The sequence below is a fragment of the Triturus cristatus genome, chromosome 1_2, assembly GCF_964204655.1.
Source record: "Triturus cristatus chromosome 1_2, aTriCri1.1, whole genome shotgun sequence".
NCBI classification, from domain to species: Eukaryota; Metazoa; Chordata; class Amphibia; order Caudata; family Salamandridae; genus Triturus; species Triturus cristatus.
This window is the reverse complement of record NC_140580.1, coordinates 453,131,599-453,152,062: the sequence shown is the minus strand read 5'-3', so window position 1 is coordinate 453,152,062 and position 20,464 is coordinate 453,131,599. Positions and strand designations below refer to the sequence as shown.

General features: G+C 41.4%; 1 protein-coding gene across 1 annotated transcript in view; it reads right to left on the bottom strand.

Moving 5' to 3' along the window:
• Positions 1–12,940: 12,940 nt before the first annotated feature.
• ZNF518A (zinc finger protein 518A) overlaps positions 12,941–20,464 on the bottom strand; it is a 35,962-nt gene continuing 28,438 nt past the window's right edge. Inside the window, exon 2 of the mRNA XM_085606170.1 lies at positions 12,941–17,985. Within this exon, the coding sequence (XP_085462296.1) occupies positions 13,546–17,886 (4,341 nt within the window). The 5' untranslated portion in view covers positions 17,887–17,985 and the 3' untranslated portion in view covers positions 12,941–13,545. The remainder of the gene's footprint in view (positions 17,986–20,464) is intronic.

The following is a 20,464-nucleotide window of genomic DNA, read 5'->3' as shown; positions in this document are numbered from 1 at the left end:
CCATCACCAAAGGGAACATAGGCGGGACAACGTAGCAATCCATGAAATGTCATGGCTTTGATGGACAGCTGATCGAAGAAGTTACACACAATGTAAAACCCATGAAAGCCAATGGGTGAAGTAGACTGGCCCAAAGTTCAATCTCTTTGTACTACTTCTTTCATGTACTTTATACAAATATTGGTAATATGAAGTATTCCAAAATATAAAGCGGTCTTAGCTATACCAAAAACTTTTAAATGAAGTAAGATCCTTTCCCATCTAACTGCTCCCTATTTGCTGCCTCCAGAATCTCCTTTCTTCCTCTATTCCTACGCCTTTTCTGCTTGATTACCTTCATGCCTCCTGTACAACCAATCAGTTCCGTTCTAAACTGGAAATAGAAAAGGAACATTACCACAACACTCATTTTCAAGTTTAACTTTGATTACACTCCAATTCTTTTTTTGCCTTCTTTTCCTCACATTTTAAATGTAATCCTCTGTACTTGCATTTGCGGTCTCATCATTTGTTTTCTCTTAATTTCAAATGTGTAACGATATGTAAAATAGGTTATTATGATTTCAATTACATTGAGTAATATGGCAGGCCATGGGGCTCTGGGAGCCGAGGCACTTTCTACCCCGAGGGCTCAGGTAAGGGCGACTGGGGCAAAGGCTCAAGTATACACTGCAAACATGCTATTAAACCAACATCTGTATTTACTAAGATGACAAAATAATGTGAGATAAAATAATTATTTTTTTCTAAAGAAAAAACGACTTTGAAATTACTTAATGAGGAAGATTTAAAACCGAAAAACCACTGTAATTCACCAGTTATGATGAGCAATACAACTTCAACTTGCCCAGCGCAGATCTCAGGGCATTACACCAGCAATTGAGTCACTGGTGACATCAATTATCATGTGACTGATAACTTGATATATGAAATGACTCCTGCCCCAATATAAATGGCAAGGACGTCAAAGGCTATTGCACCACAGGCTATTATCTCATGTCCACACTCAAACTTTTAATAGACAAGAAAGCAACATCACCAGTTATAATTACTGGGAATGTACAGAATGTTTATTAAAAGAGCAAAGCCTTGCTTAGATTTAGATTGCTAGCCCACCTTAGTCCACAATGTCCTGCTTTTTAGGTTGAGCATAGATAGCACTTGCGCTTTCGCTTAGCGACCTGTTGTATATGCTTTGTGGAGTGCCAACTCCACCCATTGCTGGTTCTACATTCTGACCCTGGTGTACTTTACACCTCAAAAACAGACCATTCTGCCTGGTGAATGCTAGTAGCGGTTTAAAATTGCCTTTGCTTGCAAGTTAATTTTAAAGTAAAAACCTATCAACTCTGACACTTGTTGAATGGTAGAGATCTCTTGATGCTGAAACAACTTAAAACGTCCAAAAGCTGATTTTACAGTGAAAATTCACTTGCAGAGAACTTTACAAATCACAGGGAGTAATCTCAAAGAATTACAGTATATTCGCTTCATACATCCCTATTGCTAAGAACTCTCCTGGTTACCATTTATATGAAGGAAAAAAACTGCTACACAACCAAAACAGCACATTTGTGTTGTCAGTCATTACAAATAGGAAAAGGGATTTACTACAATAGAGGCATTCCAAGCAATCCCCAAAGTAACAGAGCCCTTCCGCCTTTTCAGGGCGCTCACATAACACAGACTTCTATACAATAGGTCAGTGGATATCTCCAATATATAGCATGGGTTTGGCCTTGCTAGGCCTAGACATGTAGGACACATCTGTGTTACAACACAGTCTATATTGTTGTCATTATTAATGACAGGGCTGCTTGAATCTAAGATTAAGTTATTTAAAATGTAAATAATGTGGAAGGCATTTAGTGTAAGGTACACTAAATGCCTTAGGAGATTTGGGGATGACTGACAGCAGTGTCTCATCTTGAGCATGGAACACCATCTGGATATTTTGGAAGCAGTTGGAGAACAAGACTATTTTGGCACACTGAAGGCAGTTAGATAATGTAAACTCTTCCATTAAGGTTACAAGGAAATCAGCTAATGGGGAGTATCTAAACAATGGTGGGGACATCTAGTAACGACCAGATCTCGATGATCTGGCTTCTCCATTAAAAAGAAAAACTGGCAATGACATTTTTTGGTTTCTGTATAATATTTTATAAGAAGTCTGTTTATTGTCATTTCATGAGAACTTTACATGCGAAAGGATGCCTATCAATGGTCAACACTACTGCTGGCCTTTAACTTGTATTATCCAGGTAAATTGCTAGTACATTGTAACAATGAATACAACTTAATTAGGATACCACCACATTGAAGTCACTACATCGAAACTAGTTTCCTGGGAATACTACTACACTAAATAGGAACAATAGCCCTAAAATTAAGAGTAACCCCAAAACAAAGACTAAGTCAACCCCTATCTTAAGCCAAACCTTCACCATTAGCGAGTCCTTTATGACAGTCCAAGCTAAACACTTTAGATTGAATTGACACCACCTTGTTTTCTACAGTCATCGGTTTACATAAATCTGACCTGATATTTGGCACTATTAATGAGCAAAGAACTGGTGCTATCTACCACTTAGCTAACGATAATGCTATATCTAGGAATTTACAATAGGCTTAGTCTACCCCAGCTTATGGCATGACGCACCGCAAACATGCATCAGGTGTGAGAAGATTCTACTTGTTGTCTAAGTCTTTCAGTTATATCCCTCTAGTAAGGTATAAACAAGGGCAATCCTATATAAAAAAAAAATCCAGCTGACACAGGCACATTTGGAGCAGTTTTCAGAAACACCCAGGTATGTTGTATGTACCCAGATAGGTTTTAGATACATGCAATGGATGCACTTGAGTTGCAGGATATTGAAAAGGGCACTCCTGAACCCTTAAGTGGTAGGTTGTAATCATGTGGTCCATTACGCTTTCAAAAAGACTGTACATAAATGAATGCTCTCATTTCTCCCTCAGGTACCCCAAGACGAATGGTATCATTACTTTTATGGCCCTATATCTCTCGGTGACTTTTTTTTCAGTTGTATCCACGGTTAATGATGCATGGAGCACTTTATGGGTCTGTGCTTCTCAATCCACTTGATCCAAGGAGAGTCATCGAGCCCTCATAAGTGCGCTTTGTCCTGGGACTGCGTACTCCTGCCTCAGTCTTTTTTTTTTGCTGGTCTTCCAAAGGCACGTTGCCCAACAGTATCTTGCTATACAGAATAGTTAAGTTATGCAAACATCGAGACCGCTGTCCAAAACAACACAGACGCAAGCTCTGTTGAGCTTAGCACTCTATGTACCCCCTGCATCTCTGTCCAACCTGATGATTCCAGACAATATACTATCCAGTGCAATTAGGCGGCTATATAGCACGCTTCAAAATCTGTCACACAATAGTAATTAGAAACTGCAATTTTTGATCAGTGAGTCGTGGTTCAATACATAGTGGTTGGGATTTGGTCGTTGTTTAGCCTTCGTGGTTTAGGCACTCGTGATTTCAGAGGTAGTTGTTTAATCATACAACCAGTCCTGAGCAAACTTAAGTGCTCAGTCCCTTTGTGGAAGTTGTTTCCTTTGTCAACATATGACTTGGTGGAAACATCTAAAATTACACTACTGCCAAGCCTCCTATATTTAACATAACGATTCTTGCTCTTGCTATTTGAAGGATAATTAACACTATGCTGACTGAGGCAGATGCAGGATTGCTCGGTTGTAAGAGTCAGCTGTTGACAAAGGAAACAACATCCACAAAGGGACTGAGCACTTAAGTTTGCTCAGGACTTGGGAGAAATGGCTCTCTACGACATTATGATGTGCATGGTTCACTGCTACACTTACCTCTTGAAACATAAGCTCTTCTAACTTGGTCCTGCTTGTCCAGCTGGTTAAAGCTCTTCTAACTTGGTCCTGCTTGTCCAGCTGGTTATTGGCATTGCAGCAGGAAAAGGCATGACGTGGTCTTATTGACCCCGGATCAGATAATATATGCAATTTGTGTAGCTCAGACATACGTGGCCTCAAACCTGTCCTGAGGTGGCATTTGCCTCACAATGTATGCATACCCTCACTTTAACACCCAATTTTGTACATGCCTTATTCAATGCAGACAGCAATAGCATTCCTATTAGTGGTAATTTTATGCCATTAAAGCAACTGTACAGCTACACAGTAAGTGATGCAGAGTAAAAACCTTTGTTTCCAGTCACAAGGTGCTAAGCCTATCCAGTAAGTCGTATGATAAAAACATTATCAGCCACATCATATGTGATATCATTGATACAATTAGTGCATTTGTTTGTGAGGTCATGAGCAGAGTTCAGGATTAACTGAAGATTGCACAGATTCCCATAACTTAACACATTTTAGTGTGTTTTAGGTCTAAATAAAAGTTTGACTTTTGCAGGCGTTTTGTAAGGGATTGTTTACTGGGTTTTCTATTTTCTTAAGCTATTGGTGCTTAAAGAAAGTGTCCTTGAATGTTAACATTTTTCGTGTGCTTTATCAAGAGTCTAAAATGATTATACCCATTCCTGCAGATCCTGTGAGCCACAACCAACTAAAAAAGATTATCAAAATAATATATTTATTTATATATTTAACATTAGATTCATGTGTTTTAAAAAAAAAAGTCTGAAATACATTAATTTACTTTAACATTCTTTCCCATGGTGTTCTATTTTATATCCCTGCCTCCATTATTGTCTAAGAAAGGGTGCTGCAATGCCAGTGATTGGCCATGTGTGGTGCTGGACTTAGTCCAGGCCTGAGCTCTAGTACAGTATTCACTGTTTTGGGACCTTTTTGGCTGTAGAAGTTTTAAAAGTGCAATTTGTGAATAGGCGGCTTACTCTTTTTTGGGAGAAAGCATGTCCCTCCCTAAAAAAAAACGTAGCCCTCTCTAAAGTCCTCCTCTTTACTTACATCCCTTTAAGTACTAAGCATTCACCTTTCTTCCATCTCCCTCGTTGCTCCTACATTTACTACTAAATCACAGACTTAAATATGCAAAGATCTCCTAAACAAATATCTGAATGGAAAAGATAAGAGGTGGATGCAGAGGTTTCCTCATGTAGGGTTGTGAACAATATGTTTTAGTACATGAGTAACACTAATGAACTTACTAAAATATGCAGTTTGTGAAACAGCATCTGTGAGTGCAAGTTTGCCAATTAACCCTCTGGTGTGATGATTCACAGTTCATGGGACAGAGCTCATCAGCATGGTGCGAAGCCTGTACTCATAACATGGTATTGACTGCTCCCTTGCAGTCTGAAAAGTGCTGACAAAACTTAATGCCGACCCCACTCTGGTTTTCATACTAGAAGCCTTAGCAATGTTTAAGGGGAACACGCCTTTTCAGTGGAAATTTACTTTCTCAAAAAAGAACACATGTAATTCAAGAAACAGCATTACACGCACACCACACTACACACTGCTTGACTTCCTTAATGCGGAACATGCGCAGCACTTGCAGAGCGACACATACATAAGAAAACGCACAAACACAGATGATCTCTGTCCTGCTACTTCCCATTTCAGTTTGTTTCACTTCCAGATGTGCATTTATCAATTGTGCTGCAGGGACTTTAGGAGGCCCCAGCTCTTCTGGCTCCAAGCTCAGCTGTAGGGGAGCAGGGAATACTAGTTTCAGCTGTAGGCAGCATTTACGGAGGAGACGTGGCACATGAGGTTTAGGTCGGTCCGTGTCATGCAGTAGGCATTTCAAATTCACAGGAACTAGGCATTCAGATCCCCTAAGTATATTTATCCTAACCAGGGTAGGGCAGGCTTTTAGGGCAATCTGATAGTGCCAGAAGGACTGTTCAGACACATAAGTGTGTGGGCGGTTTTATGACTGTATGCCTGTTTTGTAGTCTTGTTGGCTGGTTTTTACCATTGCTTTCTCTGATATCACCACAATCGGTGCCTGCAGAAGGAAATTGCAAAACAGCTACACTGCATACAAGTTAAAAAAAACTGTCCGATATGCAAATGTGAACTTCTTTGGTAATAGGATTCATCACTTTTATTCTGGGGCCCAGACCTAATCCCAGTTCAACCCAGTTACTCACTCTTGCTCAGTCTGTCAACCCCCTCTAGGCTTTCAGGGTTCTTCATTTCATTGTACCAGCGAGGCAGCAGAAGCAGACAAGACGGAATAAAAAGCTTGATATGGTAGCTGCAGCCTATGGTGCCACCTACTGGCTGGCCACTGCGAGCTGGCTCATGTGGAATTAAGAGGGCAAACTTGCTTTCTTTTAACTGCTGACCCTGTGTTGAGCCCTTTTATGGCTATTTGGGTTAGTTTGGGCTTATGACTATATAGATTTTAGGCCACTGCAATTGGGTGTGGCAAACTCGGCAGATGATAGGGGTGAGTTGAGGGAGCTGCGTTAGGCGTTAAAGGGCTAACTTGCCTGGTGGGGTATTACGACACTGGGTGCTGCAGCTTTGACACAGGTGGTGAGCCATGGGAGCACGCAGGCCATCGTAGACATGCCACTTTCTGTAGCGAGGGCTGGGGGAGGCCCAGAAGGAGGGGAGTTGGGAGAGGGGGGGCACCTAGACACATGTTGAGAGCTGCTGTTGTTCTTTTAGTTGCTAATCTGTGGAGGAGACAACTCCAGAGAAGGGTTATTGAAAATAATTGGTTATCTGTTTGTTGGAACAACCGGAGAGCATGAGTATAGTAACCAAGGCTACTATTTTATAATCCCTACATGGGGTAAGCCGTCAAAACACACGATGCAGGAGTAATTTCACTTGTAGCCTCTGAGCCTACCGCTTCAGACAATGCTGCATGCCACCTAATTGTTACAGATTACTGCAATTATTTGTATAATCTCACAAATTTATGCCATGCTTGGACTGTAAATGTGCACTAAACTAAGACAAGATGTATTGTATGATTACAGTTGCAACTTCAATAAACAGATTTCTAAATAAATATAGATTTTAGGCCACATAAGCTATCCACGCCAAATTTGCTACCTTTTTTCTCCAACATCATGGGAATTCTAAAGGTACACAGGTTTTGCAGATTCTCCTTGAGGGGAACAAGGAAATAGCCAAAATATAGCACAACTTTATTGGGGAAAAAGGGAAAACGCCCCCTGGATAAAAGTGTCTTTTTTCTTAAAAATAGCATTAAAAAATGGCTTGATGTGTTAACGTAGCCATCCTCCCAACTTTCAGGAATATGCACAGCTGAATTGTAAAAAACCGATTTCTTTACTACAGTTTTGGTATTCTTGAAAGAGGTAGCCCATGTTTCCAATTTGTTGTGCTTTCAACCTACTTCCAGGTTTTGGTGCAAACTCTGTGTGAAACCAATGGGAGATACAGGAAAACTATATATTTCTGAAAAGTAGACAAACTTCTGAATTCAGCAAGAGCTCATATGTGTAGACCCCTAAAAGTTTTCCAAAGAAACTAACGGTTGAAATAAAGAAATGTTCAAAACAAGTAGGAAAACAAACACCATTTGTGACAATGTTTTCCTCTGTAACTTTTTGTCATGATCGCTGAATACAAAAGCAATGTACCATTACATTCACTAGACACTTTCGGTTGTGTGGCATGTATAGGGTTTGTACATTTCCAAAAACAAGGTAACCAGAGCCAACAACTGAGCTGCACCGTACACTGGTTTTTCATTAGGTCTCGGCTAGGCAGCGCATGCCCACTTTCCACCTATCTTTTTGTTTTGCCGAATTCCTAAATCCTGCAATCAACTTAATCCCGCCTCCTGAATTCCATGTTGTCATTTTTCTCCTTCCATAGCTATCGGCCCCTTTACTTTTAAAACTGTTTTGTTCCCCTGCCTCCCCCCATTCCCTCCCGCAGTCCGTCACTTCTCTTGCCCACCATAACCCCCCCACCCACTCCCGTTCCTGCCTTCTTGGACGACCTCAGTTTTATTTATAATGCAATAGGGCTCACGTAAATACGAGTTCTATTGCATTTGTAAATGCTTTTTTTTCTCTGATTGGCGGACTCCATTCGCACTTTGTTTGGCCTGACCTAGACTGTGGCATGCACGCAACTTTGTTCCCGCCCCCCTCTTGCCATAGTTTGTGTTTAATCCCACCCCCACCCGTTGTCTGTGAGACCTCACTCGCCTGCAGCGTCCTCGCGGTGCCATCGCCTGCGCTTGGAGAGATAGCGCCGGACAGCCTTCCCAAGCTGTCTGCGAACAAACACTCAACGAATAATACACGTTCAGGTTTGGGTGGGGGCCTGTGTGAGGAGACTGCCAGATACGCTCCCTTATTCTTCTTTCGTTCTGCGGAGTCCGGGCCGCGGTTTTTTGTCCCCCCGCACCCCTCCCAACCCCGGCGCACTCCAGGTCTCTCCCATGGTCGGTGCCTGCCTCTCCCCGCATCCCTATTGTTCGCTGCCGTTCAAGGATGTATAACAGTAGAGGATAACCCGACCCCCCTCTGCCTGTAGCTATGTAGTGAGTGGCAGGAATAAGGTGCGTTGCGTGCTCCCCCCCCTGCGCTCGGATGCAGCTGGGGAATGGAATGGGGGTGGCGTGGTCCGCGGGTGCATTGAAGTGTCTGGTGTGGGCATAGGAGGAGGGAATGAGAGGCGCAGGATAGCAGTAGCGGTAAGTGCCCCACTGCGTTGCCGCGTGCAGAGGCCTCTGGGGATGGGGAAGGGGGGTGGGGGGGGGGGGGGAGGGCTCAGGGACAGCAGAATAGACCAGCCTGATTCTAGGCACCTGGTGCATGCAGATGGCATCTGCTGGGTCTCTTGTGCACTCACTAGTGCTCAGGAACACCAGGACGGAGGCATGATTCTGGTATGCTCAAGCACCTCTCAGCACCTGGTGCACACATATGGGCATCTGCTGTGCCTCGTGTGCACTCACTAGTGCTCAGGGACACACGGGCGGACGGATGAGCCTGGTCGGTGCTCAAGCAGCATATCTCATCATCTGGTGCACACACATGGGCATCTGCTGTGCCTCGTGTGCACTCACTACTGCTCAGCGACACCAGGACGGAAGAGCCTGGTCGGCGCTCGAGCAGTTCTCAGCACTGATGGAAGCGACCCCGCTTCTGCTGCATCACAGCAGAAATCACCACAGACTGCGTTAGCTCTAGAAGCTTTTATTCCAAGGCGCTATTTCATATCTTAAAACTACTCCTTGAATTGACCTGAGAGGGATGAAAGCGGAGTTTTGAACCATTGCAAGGTGCAGGCTACACAGAGAACCTTTCTCAGACCACAACCGTGTGAGCTTTGCCACCTTATATACTTACAATGAAACCCAACAGTGCAGGCAGCAGAAGAACATCTGTCTGCCAGAGGCATTTCGGCATTTATTGCAAAAATTGAGATTTGCCAGCAAGCTACTAACTCTAAAAGGCCGGGAGGGCTGGGGATGAACTTGCAAGGCTCCAATAGTGTATCATTTAAAAGTATTGGATCCTGGAAGGCTGAACTCCCTCCCTCCAGATGTGCTCAAGTTAACAGCAATAAGTTAATTTTAAAGAGACCTTTTACAGTTGGTCCAGCTCAGAGATCCAGCTTCAAGGCGCATCAGGGCACTATAAAAAGAACATTTCTGTTAGAAGTGCCTGGAACACGCAGCACTAACTATATATACAAACAGAATAGTGTCCAATTGAGACTGGACAAAGGGACCAGGAATATAACAGAGAGGGACATGATGATGTATCTGGGGTAGTGCCACTTTCTTTTGCATAGCAAGCACTGTAATGTAATCCCTCCAACAAGGCAGTAGTGCTGTGAGACCAAACCAGTAGCATCTGGGCGCTATGCAAGGAACACTGGCATATTCAAAAGTTTCAGGATCAAGAGATGTGCTCAGCATCCTATGATGACCTTGACTTTCGCACTAGAAGTCAGGGTAAGTGCGTATGAATAAGGAAGGCGCTTTTTTGGGCAGCAGAAGCCCTGTGCATATATCAGCTAAAATGCAGAGTGTCGCACTCCCCCTCCACTTATGTGCTGCATAGATAAATACATATAGATCCCAATGGCGAGACCGATTGGCTTTGCCAGTGCTTGTTGTGTACTGAGTATAAATCAATTTTAGTGTTGATATATGTTGAGTGTAAAATAGATATCAAGGTAACCTATGCATTTCTGAAATGAGCACAGGCTATGGAGTTTAAGAGCAGTAGTTATTTGTATATCTTCAAATTTGTGGGTAGCCACACCAGCATATGATTAGAGTATTTCTCTAAAGGTCTTCTGTCTTACACACTGGCTTTCATTTGGAAGGCACAAATGTAGCAAAATCCAATTGGTAATAATAAATGTCCTACTATTCCATGCTCCCACACGTCTTCTGATAAAAATGGTGCCTTATTTGTGTGTGTAGGCCACCTGCTTGCCACAGGAAACTGCCCAAAACACAATATGGATACATCACATTTTTCGTCTCTAAACTGATCTTTTTGCTAAGTGGGTAGCTGTGGGTTTTGAGTCCTAGCTCCGTCGGCACCTGGAGAAACCTAGCATCCCTGTACATTTTTTTAAACTAGACACCTATGAAAATCCAGGATGGGGTGACTTGCATGGCTCTCACCAGGTTGTTTTACCCAGAATTCCTTGCATACCGGACTCAAAAAAAACATGTTCATCATATTTCGGTTATTGAAAGTTCTGGAATCTGTGGGGAGTCACAAACTTCCTTCCACCCCGCATTCCTCTGAGTCTTCTGATAAAAATGGTACCTCACTCATATGGGTATGCCTAGTGCCCACATCAGGAAAGAAATCAAATTACAATGTGGAGACATCAACATTTCCCGTCACAAAAATGATCTGATTTGACAATGAGGATAGCAGCATTTTTTTGGCCAGGTAGCGATGGCCATTCAGGGAAACCTTTCAAACTGTAAGAAAAAGTTATGGGATCCATGCAAGGCATACCATCCTGGCTCTCGCAGATGTCTAATTTTGAGAAACGTCTTAGTTTCATAGGTTTTCCCAGGTGGCAGCGGAATCAGAGCACTAAAAGTGCCACCATTCAGCATACAAGGAGGACGATATTGGGACTTAGCCCAACTCTGCTACCCATATGGATATTAAAGGAATAAAAACACGCACAGATAAAAATTCCCTTGTTGCCAAGAATATGTGGATGCTTTAGTCCCCAGGGGGGCAGAAAGGCTCTTGGGGTCATACTGGAGGTTAGGCTCAATGTCTAGGCAGGCCACTTCCACCCATTTCGCCACAAAACAAACATCGAAGATATCTAGTGGGCTTTTTGCTTCCACCCTCCCCTCCTCCTTCAGGCACAGTGTGCCCCTGGGTGGCAGAAAGACATTTGGGACTGTGGTAGGGCATTAGCCTATTGCCGGGCGGGGGGGGGGGGGGGGGGGGGGGTCACTCCCCCCTCCAGATACAGTCCCTGTTGGTCTAGTTGGCTTTCTGCCCCTTGCTAGGGGCAGATTAGAAACAAAAACACCTTCTATCTGCTCCCGAAGTGCAGAAAGACTGCTGGGGGTATTTGAGTGGGTGGGGGCTAAATTCAATGCCTGGGTGGGGCACCCCCACCTATTTTGCCATTGAAAATAATCCCTGGCGTCTAGTGGGTTTTTTGCCCTTCCTCTCCCAAAGGGCATATTGTAGGTAAAGAGCATAAAATAAACTGCCAGGTGGTCTAGTGGGCTTTCTGACCACCATCGGGAGCAGATTGGAGGAAAATGCTTCCTATCTGCCCCCGATGGCGGCCTGAAAGGCATGCGAGGATGTATTTTCCTGTGTGGGGGCAAGGCCCTATGCCTGGGAGGGCCGCCACTACCCATTCTGCCCTTTAAATGATAATTCCTGGTGTCTAGCGGCCCTGGGGGGCAGTTTTGAGGTTAGAATTTCCTATCACCTCCACAAGGCACGCCCCCCCCCCCCCCGGACAGAAAGACTGTTGGGGCAGGGGGCGGGAGAATTAGCCCAGTGTTAGGGGGCAGGTAGTGGAATGGAGCCCTGCTATGGAATCACCCTCCTGCAGCGATCCCCAAGCAGGAATCCATCAGGGAATTGTACCATTGGAAAGCGGAGATTCCCCCCTTTCCGATGACATCGCCCCTGCCTGCTTCGGTCCTCAGGGGGTTGCAAGACATCCCTGAGCACCGGAGCAATGAAACTGAAATGGCTCATTTCACTTTAAAAATGGCACCAATCGTCCTTGCAGAGAGAAAAATATATATAGAGCCAGGAGAGCTAGTGGAGGGGGGGGGGGCGGTATGGGGGGAGCTCCTCCCCCAGCTCCTGAGGCTAAACTAAATAAAAGGAAAATCACTCTGGCTCTGGTGCTTACACCAGAGGGATTTCATAACTTTGGTGTTTGGATGGCCTGGAGCCATCCTCAGCACAAGAGTACAGGTACTGAGGATGGCCCAAAGGTTCCAGGCCTTCCTCAGCAAAGGAAGTGATTAATATATGTGAATTAATTTTATAGAAACAGGGGCAATGTAAACCTGCAGGGTTGGGGCACACAGCCCCAGCTACCTCTTCTTTGCGTCTAAAAAATAATCTGTGACCGGAAACAAATTCTGCCCTACCTATCAGACAACAAAAAATGACCAACTATCTTTCAATCAACATTAGGATATGCTCAAAAAGGTGCTAAATCTAGACTTACTTCTGGCAAGTCAAACAAGTTCTGAGGTGGGTGTAATTACTCAAAGGGCTCTGTTGATTGAGGTTTATGTGAGGTATATTGATAATAAAATAGCAAGAACAGCACTATGTTTGGATGGAATAGCATGACCAGAGTACATGTGCGTTATAATGTGCGCCAGCAGTTAGTGAGTTAAGCAGCTAGCTCGCACATATACAGCCTGGCCTGCTGTACATTTATATTCCCAGAGTAGTCATTTCATAAAACACTGATTACTAATGAAGTTCTCTGCCTCTCCATATATATTGAAAACAATAGCATGTAATTTGTAAGAAAAATAGTTTACTTTGAAAGTAGACACATTTCAGCAAAAATGGCATATGTGCTCTATGCATAGCAAAATTACTTCCAGCATTCACATATGGCTTTCTTTTATGAAACGGTTTGAAAATTACCCTTTCGGACCAATGATTATCCAGACATCTATAATGCGAAATGTTTCACATTTTGTAGGCACTTGTAAAAAATAGTGTTAAATCCCTGAAAAGGCTTCCAAATAGTAATCTGAAGCAATGCCATGAAAGTCATTTTTACAGTGCTTGTATGGGACAGTAACTTACGCTTTTAGTGAACAAGAAAACTCTGTACATTACATGTATACATTGAGAAAGCCCTGAAAAACATTCTAGTTGATCAACACACAAAAACACAGAAATGCAATGCATCTGAAAGAAAAATAAATAAATTATAACATTTGCAGGCTTGAACCTGTAGTTAAGTTTCTTACATAAAAATACAAGTCTTTTCTTTGTGCCTCATAAAAAATGCACACTCAATATCATTTTCTTTTTGCAATCCACCTTAATGTCCTTCTCACCAAAAACAAATTTGCAAGCCACAATCAGTTTTTTTACTGAAAATAGTAATTTAGCTGTATCCCTGTGTCAATGTATTCCAGTCCCTTGTAGCTTCCATTAAATGGCGCTGCCCATGTCCTACCCATTCATCTTGATTTTCAAAAATTCTGCCACAAAACCAGCAGGTAAACTTAGATCTTATGTCAGTTTTTGAGCTACTTCTTACAATTTTATACTTATTTTTGCTGGTCTTCTTCAAGGTTAATTTCAAAACAAATCTTTCTTTCACTGGACTCACTGGCATGAACACTTTGTGACTCTTTGCAGTATGTTCACTTGTAGTAGGCCTAGATGTGCTACCATATGGAGTATGAAGGAGAGCTTCAATAGTTCGTCTGGACAATGAAACCTTAACAACATGGCCTTTAAACTTTTTAATTGTCTTCATTACATTTACTATTTCTGGGAAATCTGCATCAGGATGATTCAGAACCACAACTGGCTGATTTCTCCTAGGGCATTTCACATTTTGATTCAAACTGAAAGGAAGAAGCCTCAAAGTCTGTTTGCATTCTTTCGATGCCTTAGGTTCAAAGGTGTAAACGCATTCATTTGTCATACCATTTTGGTTTTTCTCTTTACATTTCCTAGCTAATATTTTTTTCTTTGGAGGCATTTCAGATTTAGACTTAGATTTCCGTCTAAGACTCTTGTTTCTTTTAGCAGTCTCCGATTCTGACGGTTTGTTGTCCACATGATTTCTGCGTTTTGGAACATTGGATATCTTACGATTACAGATTACTTGTTGTTGAATGGAACCACTTGGTTTTCTAGAGTTTAATTCTTGTGTTAAATTGATTGAACCTTTCTGCAATAAAGTCTTTAAATGTTCTGTGGAACGTAATGATTCTTCTGGCAGTGTAGATGCTGAAGCAGAGTTTGATAAAGAGCGTTTTGATGATACAAAAGTAGTACCTTCTAGGGACTGCATTCCATCTACATTCAATGAGGCCGCTGAAGTATTTATGGTGGATTGACTTTTGCAAGCAACAGGTACCTGAAATGGTGAAGACGGAACAATTTTAAGGACGTACTTCTGTTTTGGGCCATCAGAATTCTTTGGTTGGAAAATATGATTGGCTGCATTGGTTTGTAAGGAATTCTGGAGATTTCCTGTAGGAGAAGCATACTTTACAAAAACTGCTTGTCGACCATCAGGTAAGAGTGCATAAATAGGTTGTTTATTCTGAGCCTCATAGTGCAATTTGCCAGGTTCCAAAGGGCCAGATGTAGCTCCAGGAGCTGCTTGTGTAGTACAATACTGGAGAACATTCAGGCCTGCAGGTAACCCATTCGCTTGGGAAGATACCCTAGCGACCTGTAAAGGAGAATTGATTGAATTAGCTACAATAAAAGGTCCTTGAAGAGGCACTTGACTTACCTGATTAGCTACTGATACAGAAGCTTGATTAAAATTAGAAGCAAGAGAATGATTTGCATTTGGCAAATTGTGTTGAACTTCATCATTCTGTGCAACACTATTTAAAACCTGAGAGCTACCAGTGGTAATATTTGCAACTGCACCAAATGCTTCGCCGCTGAATGTTAGTATCATTCCAGGTCTTTTGCTAAGCAGACCTGATGAAGGGGGCGCACTGGATAATTGAACACCCGACACATTTGGCGAAGAAACTGTGCTTCCAGACACAATTTGTAATCCTGCTTGATTGGCAAGGTGCACTGGCAAAATAATTCCATTTGGAGATGATGCAAGCAAAAAACCACTTTTTTCTGGCAGAGTTTGTGACCTTAGTATTTTTACAGAATGTGAGCCATTACGACTGTGTGAGGCCACACTGAGCTTTTCTTTAGCCAGCTGCTGATTAATTATTGCATTAGAATGGGTCTTAAGAATTGAACTGATATTGGATGCTTTGGTTGATGTGCCATCTTCAACCCCATGTAAAGATTTGGGTATTTTTTCCATCTCAAACCTTTTACTAGAGTATGTTGCATTACCTTTCAGCGCTACATTTTCTTCTGTGCTGGACTTATTCATGTGTAAACTGCCTACTTCAGCAGATCTGGTATGGCTGCTGTTCGACTGCTGAACAGAAGTTAACAGTAATTGATTGTCCACTGCAAGAGGTAGGATTTGGTAGGCATTTAACTTTCCTTTTACTGCATTTTGAGCCACTTGCCCTACTTTAATAGGAATAAAAGAGCATGCCGGTGGATTTTGTACAGAGTAAACAGACGCAATTTTTGGCACAGAGCGCAAGCTTCCGCAATTATTGTGTGAAGGTAGTGCCAACTTACTTGACATTTGAGGACCCTGGTTACGGAGATTACCATTTTTCTGCAGGCTATCAGAAACACTTAACTTAGTATCAGAGAATATGCAGGATTCTGGAGCTTTTACTTTTCCATTTACCATGCTGCTTGCTGGAGATGCTACAGAATTATCCAATGCTCTGCGTTTTGTATCATTTGACATTGATGCAGATGGTCCATTCAGCTGGTGGCTTTTTTGAGAAAGCGATTGGTCACAGAGAAGTTCCACTTTCCGTTTTGAAGTTACTCTATAAGTGCTTCTCGAAATATCAGCATTGTTAGATCTGCTGAAGAAAGGTGACTGATCTCCATCTATCATTGTTATATCTGAAAGATTAGGAAGGGAGGCAGATCTCACTGGCATCTGAAACATACTTGTTGCTTTAGACATTGCAGGTAAAGTAGTAGATGAATCCAAATTCCCAACACCCGATAACAAATGTGTTTTCTTCTCTGTGGTTGGGGGTGATGCAGGACAATATTCATCACTCTGCTGAGTTGAATGATTTGCTGCATGATCCCTTGTACTTGAAGATGAAGGTTCACATATAACATTTCTAGCTGTTGATTTTTTTAGACAAGCTTTGGCACCAGCTTTCAAGGCAAGAGACTCCAATTCAGATGAACATTCGCTTTGATTACTTGTAGGAAGTAGTTTTAGTGCAATATGCTGTTTTCCATCCACCACCTTGAATCCCATAAATTTTGCACAGTAATTTGCTGGGACAGATATTTTGTTATTCTTCACCATAAGCACAGTGGGTCCTTTAACTGCATTTGTCAACACACCTGTACTCGAACTAGGGCTATTATCTTGCTTACAGCATGTTGCGATAGTTGATGTACCACCTTGCACTGCATGGATCACTTTACATTGCTTTGCAGCTGCATCAGTTTCTTCTTTAATATTACCAGGGCAGGATGGTGGACTTAGATTTTCAGATCTGCACTGGATTAGGATTTGTTTATTAGTTAATATGGTTTCACCATTGACAGCTTGATTTAGCTTCTGTTTCCAAAGAGCCGCCTTTGAGGTTTCAGTCGCATATCTTGTCAAAACTAATTTTAATGGTGATTTATGTTCTAGAAATTTATTCTCACTTCCCGCATTTTCAGGAGTATCTTTTGAAAGCAGTTTCTCTTTGTGTGCGGCTATGATATGATTCACAATATTATCCTTTCTTGTTGAACTGAAGTCACAATACTGACAAGTGAAGGAAAATCCGCTAATATGACTATCAAAATGTTCTTGAAACTCCATTTTGTTGAAAGAAACATAATTACATTTCTCACACTTATACTTGACATCACAGTGCCTATGAATGTGCTGAACAAATGTGCCAACATCTGAAGTGCGGAAGATGCATTGCACACATCTAAATTCCCCATTAATGGAATGTTGGGATGTAAAATGTTTTGTTAAATCCAATAAACTGTAGAACTGTTCATCATTGCAAATGTCACATTTCACCAACGTATTTCGATGAGTTTGACGGTGCTGTGTAAATTTCTGGAAATCATTTGATGAAAAAGTGCACATTTCACATGGATAATTAGGAAGCTCTCCATGATGCAGTAGCCTATAATGTTTTTGCAGATCATTTGGGCTATAACGAATTCTGCCTTTACATCTTGGACAGGGGAAGTTGCAAATCTTTGACAAGGTCTTATTTCTATCTTCATCTGAAACTCCATCTGGTTTTGGTTGCAGGTCAATGTCCGATGACTCATTAAGCTGACTTTCTTTCAATTTACCTTTTATAAGAGACTTTCTTGCTGTTTGTCGCTTATGTTGAAATAATCGTGTACTTCCATTTCCATCTTTAAATGTTACATTATCTGAAAAATTCATTAATGGCAAGTCAATCTGCAAACGTTTAATTTCATTTGAAGGTTTCTCATTTGAAAATGACGTTTGACGTTTTGCTGAAATGGAAGTCTTCTTAATTGTCATTTTTTTAACATCATTATCAGATTCATTAAGATATCTTCCAGCATAATCCTCAGCATAATCCTCTATACAACATTTAACTTGATTTTCAAAAACAGGTGAATATTGATTTTTCTCCGTCTTCATTTTTGTTCATTCAGTTTTCTCATGAAACTCTTCCTAAGTATGCAAGGACATTGTGGTTTGCCAGCACCTTCATATCCGTAGAGTTGTTGTCTCATGAATCTGCAAGGGCAGAAAGTATGTGTAAAAAAAATTGCCAGTTCTACTAAACAATGACAAACAATTTTAACTAAATAAGGTTAAAACATTTTTTATTTAAAACATTTACATTATGGTTGGTATTTGCAATTATTTGCTTATTATGGTTAAAATTGCATTGTAAAGAGGGAATGTTGTGAGAAAATCAACTGTGAATCAAAAGCTGATCAACTTGCTTACATAAGGAAATGTGGAAGAAGATCGTGATAAAACCATACAGGAGGTATTGCACAGAGAAGACATCAGGTTGAATGTGGGGTTAGACCTATCTAGTAAGATTAATCATGATTCTTCATAAACTAGGCAGACAGCACAACTGGCACATAATAGAGGAAAAAGGATGGAAATAAAGACTGTGGAAGTTCAAATAAAAGACAAATTGAGTACAAAAAAAACTTACAGTGAAAGAGAAGAGAGTAATAGAAACACAGAAAAACACTAAAACTAAATCTAAATTGATTTTCAGAAATTGTAGTATGGGCTATAAAATACGTCTTACACAGTCTCAATGTCTGTGATACGCGTGGTCAGGCCAGGCTTCTTATATGTATCACAGCAACACACAAAAGTACATCCTTTAAAAACACTGTTAAAATCATAGGGAAAATATACTTATTACACCAATAACTTCTGACAAACCACATGAACTTCAAATGGCGGTAACTGCAAGATTAGATTTAGGGGAAAAGCTGAAAGATAACTGGGTTACAATGTCCAAGCAAACAAAGGTGGTGTTAAGACACACATTAAATTGTTTCATTATAAATTCTTTAACATGGGATACAGAACATCACCACCCATACTTACATTTGCACCAAACGTTGCACCAAACACCATTCAGTGACTAATTCTAAGCACATGGTTTGGGAGTGTGCAGATTTGTCTGATCTGAACTATAACAAAAAGTGTTTGCTTTCATAGCCTGTGTCATAGAATGGAATATTGCTTGCACTCCAACCAAGAGGACGTTTAAAAGGAATTACACATGTAAAGAAGAGAGGCAAATCTGTATATTGTATTGTATTGTATTTGCATTTATATAGCGCTTACTACCCCTGACGAGGCGTTGAAGAACTTTTTCAGCGAGTAGTACGCTACTCTGGAACCCAAGAAGGATCAGTGTTGAATTAGTATAGTGAAATATGAAAGTTATTTGAGTGGTGGATAGGTTAGTCAGTTATTTGGTTTCAGAAGGGTGGCGGAAGGATAGAAGAGGGAAAAGCATTTGCATTTATATAGCGCTCGTTACCCCTGATGGGGTGTTGAAGAGCTTTTCGGCGAGTTGCATGCTACTCCGGAACACATAAAGGATTAATTGGGCATTAGTATAGTGAAATATGAAAGTATTTTGAAATGGTGGATGATAGGTTAGTCGGTTATTTGGATTGAGAAGGGTAGCAGAGGGATAGAAGAGGGACAGATATATATCTTTTACCACTGAGGTGGTGTTGAAGAGCTTTTTTGGTGAGTGGCACGCTACTCCGGACCCCATAAAGGATTAGTTGGGAATTAGTATAGTGAAATATGAAATGAATCTGAGTGGTGGATATTAGTCAGTTATTTGGATTGAAAAGGATAGTGGAGGGATAGAAGAGGGAAAAAGGGTTGCATTTATATAGTGCTTGCTGCCCCTAATGAGATGTTGAAGCACTTTTTCCAGTGAGTAGCACGCTACTTGGAACCCATACAGGATTAGTGGTGAATTAGTATAGTGACATGAAATTTGTGGACGTTATTTTGATTGAAAAGGATAGTGGAGGGATAGAAGAGTGAAGGATTTAGATTTTTTTTTGGGGGGGGGGATTCATAGCAGTAGTGGGAAGCTTGGGATGAGTAAAAAGGGATATGGAGGGGAAGAGTCAGAGGGAAGAGTTTAGAAAGGCTTGTGTTGGGGGATCAGTATAGTAAAAAGAGGTGTTAGATGGTGCAAAGAGGGGTAGAGCAGGGGAGAGTCTAGAAAGGGCTATTTTGAGAGTCGTAGTGTTATGGGGTTTGAGATGAATGAGAGAGTGGATGTAGAGGATATATTGATAGAGGTACAGGCTGAGAAATACGGTAGTGCATTGGAAATAGTAGAAGCAAGAGGTTTGAGATGAGTCAGAGTTGAGGTAGACGATATATTGAGAGGTATAGGGTGAGAAGTAGGGTAGTGCATTGGATATGCTGAATTAGATGAAAGTAATAAATATATAGATCCATAAATACATGGAAAGTTTATAGATGCATAAAGGAAATAAGTAGATGTAGATTAAAGATATTGATAGAGGTACAGGGTGAGAAATAGGGTAGTGCATTGAATAGGTTTTATTTTTTTTGGAGGAGAGTAATAAATACATAGATCCAAGTACATGGAAGGTACATAGATGCATAAAGGAAGTAAGTATAAGTAGATTAAAGATGCATTCGATAAACTCTGGTTTTCAAGTGTTGTACTTAAAAATGT